The sequence below is a fragment of the Stylophora pistillata genome, chromosome 7 (genome assembly GCF_964205215.1).
Source record: "Stylophora pistillata chromosome 7, jaStyPist1.2, whole genome shotgun sequence".
NCBI lineage: Eukaryota > Metazoa > Cnidaria > Anthozoa > Scleractinia > Pocilloporidae > Stylophora > Stylophora pistillata.
This window is the reverse complement of record NC_142525.1, coordinates 24166127-24170210: the sequence shown is the minus strand read 5'-3', so window position 1 is coordinate 24170210 and position 4084 is coordinate 24166127. Positions and strand designations below refer to the sequence as shown.

Here is a 4084-nt window from a genome sequence, read left to right as displayed (position 1 = left end):
AAGCAATAATGTTAAACACATGCAAGGTAAAGGACATCAAGTATGTTTTCCCAGCATTAATGAATTCCCAGCATTAATGAATTCCCAGCATTAATGTATTCTGTATTTCGTATCTACAGCTGTAGTCCCAAAGACACCTTTATTTCTCTCATTATTGTGCATGTATAATTTTTTCCTTCGTACAGCTGATCTTGCTCCAAATGAGTAGTACCAGTATCGCAAGAGTCAACAAAAGGATTAGTTACTGATCTTGTTAAGTGACTTAACATCTGCGCATAATACTGCTGGTTGTAGAATGGAAATTACTTACTTTAAAATTTCACAGGCATTTTCTGCTCTAAGCGAATTGGTGTAAATCTTCACAGTTTGTTTGTCTCCTTTCTCAGTTTTCATTATTCCCCTGTAAATAGAGGCAAAAGCACCCTGACCCAGAAGGTCAGACTGGCCTCTTAGGTCCAATTTGTCACCACAAATACCAGCTGCAAGGCCCTCTTCCAACCCAAAAACGGCCAGACGACCTCTGATCTCAGATTGTTATCGATTTTAAAACATCGAGTTATTTTTATGTGGATTATTATGATTTCCGTGAATTCCCATTGATTATTGTTATTTTGATGGCGTTATCGATGGAGGCAGGTTAATTGCTCTAGCTAAGCGTTTTTGATCATGAGTTACGCAACGTTTCAAGTAAATTGATAGGAATTCGTTTGCAATGTTTTTTCAGTTTACGATCGTTATCGTCTATCACCCCTCGAAGTTTCTATCTCGTTTGTCACAAGCGTTACATACTGGACTTGGACTGCACTTTATTCATTCATCTCAATTGAAAATGGCGAGGCGGCGAAATTGTTCTGGCTTTTCGATTGATTCCTTGCGACAGGAAGTAGAGAAGGAAGTACAATAAGAAACTTTTTTACGGAAGATCATTGCAGACATTTCCAAAATCGATCTTCACTTGTGGGATAACGTCTCTGAAGATGTTATAATATTTAGTTTGCTTTTAAAGTTCGTGATGGCATTTGTTTCTTCTGTGGCAGGCGCTTTGGAGGGCCTCAGTGTCCTTCCTTTCGATTCCCGTCGCCAAGTATTTCAACTATTGTTCCACAATGCCCTCCAAGATGACGTGGATCACCTTTTTACCTGCCTCGCCCGGGTATCTCCAGAGAAACGGCCGGTTCCACGCGAAGGTGATGAAGTTCACGCTTTGTCACCCCCAAGTAGTTGTTGTGCGAGGTGTGGTTACCCTTTAGTCGCTCATAACACGCCTGTGGAAGCGGAGTATTTTAAAGTGACCGGACGGTCTGTTGCAGCTAAGGCCTCCCTAAAGTGTACTCGCTGTGGCATTTTTTATCGGTACTCAAAGTATGGAAATCCACGGATGGGATGGCATTTGTACGAAGAAGAAAGGAGAGCTGTTAAAGTTTCGGATGTTTGTTTTTTCGACAAGTCTCTTTCAAAATGGCAAATTTACTTTGCGCAAGTTCTTATTGAATGTTTCCAGAAATTTCTATATTTTCTTTTTTGCACATAGAGCCGTGTAAAATTGTTGAATTGCCAGTCAATAGCCGTTTAAATTTTCGTAAGTATTAGCGTGACCCCGCGTGAGCCTAAATTAAATCTAGAAATGTACACCTCTGTTCGTTACCATCTAAATGTACAGCCGGTTAACCATTTGTTCGTTACCGTGTTTTTGTGACCGTAAGTCTTTCTCTATAATCTCTTATCTATTATTGTTTATGTTGACAATTATTGAACACAGCTCCTTTTAGTTGACTTTGTTTTTTTAATTTGGAAGGTGTAATTCTTGGGTCTCGTTTAGTGGCTTTGCAGTCGCCTTTAACGAAGTCCATGGACTTAATTCAAGTAAGTGGTCCCATTCCAGTATGGGGCCCATGAATATAAATAAAATTAATTATGTCCAAAAAGTAACTTTTATTTTTCGTCCTGTCGAGTTTCGAGTGTACAGCTACTCTATACTTTGAGCAGGTCGAGGGTACGCGAAGGTAGGTGCATTACGGCTATTGGAATTATGACTAGGTTTACACTAGGGGAAATTTTTCCGGATTCGTGATGAATCCGAAACGTTTTAGTACCGGATTGATTTTTGCCGTTTACACGAACTGTGCACGAATCCGAAATAAAAATTTCCCGGTTTGGTCGTGTCTCCGGAGATTTTGAATCCGGAATTTAAAGTGGGAACTTTCAATCCGATAACTTTTGAATCTAGAAAGTTTTGTCGTGTAACCGCTTTTTTTCTTCCCGAATCCGGATATTATTTCCGTCTGCAATCTTTTCAGTTTGCGGTGCAACCAAAATGGAGGATCTGGTGCTAACATTGCTGGCGGTCTCCGGTTGCCTAATCTTGTTGCAGGTTCAGGCGATAAATTAAATCATGTGTACTGCAGTATTTCTGAGGAAACGCAAATTATTATTCCAAGGAAGTTTAACGTCAGCCACACTTAATCGCCGACGACGTAGATGGCAGGATCGAAGACCGAGACAGTTTTGGGTTAGGCCAGGTCGAACGAGTGCCTGGTGGGACAATATGATGGGAAATGTCATGGTAGCTAGCGAGTGGAGAGAAAACTTTAGAATGTCCCACCCTACCTTTATGGAACTTTGTGAAGATCTTAGGTCCCTACTTGAGAGAAAATCACCAAGAATGAGGCGTCCCATATCAGTTGAAACTCAGATAACTGTCACTCTTTACTACTTGTCAGATGAAGGGAGATACAGGAAAGTTGCAAATGCTTTCGGAATCTCACGTTCTTCAGTTTCCATTATTGTAAGAAGAGTTTGTGCCGCAATTTCTGAATACCTTGGTCCAAGTTATGTACGCCTACCTACCAGTGAACAAGAAGTGCAAGAGTTAGTTAGCCAATTCAATGTTTATCATGGATTCCCCCTATGTATGGGAGCAGTAGATGGCACTCATATATTAATCAAGGAGCCCACTGAAAATGCTTCTGATTATATTAACAGAAAAGGATACACATCTATTAACGTTCAAGCCACTTGTGACTGCAATTACAGATTCATTGATGGGGTTGTGAAATGGCCAGGCAGAGTGCATGATGCAAGAATATTTAAGAACTCAACTTTGAATTTCAAGCTTAGGGATGGTTCTATCCCAGCATGCCACAAAACTATAGTAGAAGGAGAATATGCTGTACCAGTATGTATACTAGGGGACCCAGCTTACCCATTGCTTCCATATCTCATGAAGGAATTCTCAAATGGTGGCAGCACACCAACAGAGCAGTTCTTTGGCTACAGAATGTCATCATCCAGAATGGTTATTGAATGTGCATGTGGCCGGTTGAAACGACGATGGGGAGCCCAACGACGAGCTATGGACATATCATTAAATGACCTTCTCAATGTTATATTTGCATGTTTTGTCTTATATAATTGTTGTGAGGTACACGGTGAAACACTCTCAGAAGAAAAGCTTAAAGAAGCATGCAATTATGAAAGAGAGTTTCAGCCTCCCACTTATGCGCACGGCTATGGAGCAGCAGTCAATGAGACCAGTGGAAAACATATTCTACAAATCTTTGCTAAGTACTTTGACTGAGGCCACTTTGAAATGGACTTTTTCATGTACATCTGTACTCATTTATCACAGAAAAACACTGAAAATTTTAAACGTGTAAATTTATACTTCAGTGAATGGTAAATCAATTTTAATTTCACATTTCAGGAAGGAAGGTTTTTACTGACCATAAGTACATGTACCTACTTACCCCCACGATAAATTCATGTTATAGTTTACTGGCAGAGACTTTTTACATAAACATAATAATCATAAGAACAGTCTTATCCATAGCAGAAGCATACTTTGTTAACATTATATTTTTGTCTTCATTGAAGTTCAAATTTTTTGTTCATTGCTGCTTTAATTTTGTTTTAGGCACAAGGCCTTAACAGAGTATTATACTGAAGCTTTACATGTTTGCCACTCATCTCAAATAGAGGGAAAGATCAAAGACTGTGGGTTAGAAAAATAGTAATTTTTTTTCTGTTAACAGAAAAGATCAGCCACCCTCATCTGCATATACCCTACTGAAACAGTTACCGCTTA

General features: G+C 39.6%; 1 protein-coding gene across 1 annotated transcript; it reads left to right on the top strand.

Annotated features, from left to right (window-relative positions):
- Positions 1-2389: 2389 nt before the first annotated feature.
- Positions 2390-3577, top strand: LOC148727181 (uncharacterized). Its single transcript, XM_088726446.1, has 2 exons — positions 2390-2621; positions 3135-3577. Exons 1-2 carry the CDS (start codon positions 2393-2395, stop codon positions 3575-3577), a joined length of 672 nt encoding a protein of 223 aa, XP_088582572.1. The 5' UTR covers positions 2390-2392.
- The last annotated feature ends 507 nt before the right edge of the window (positions 3578-4084 follow it).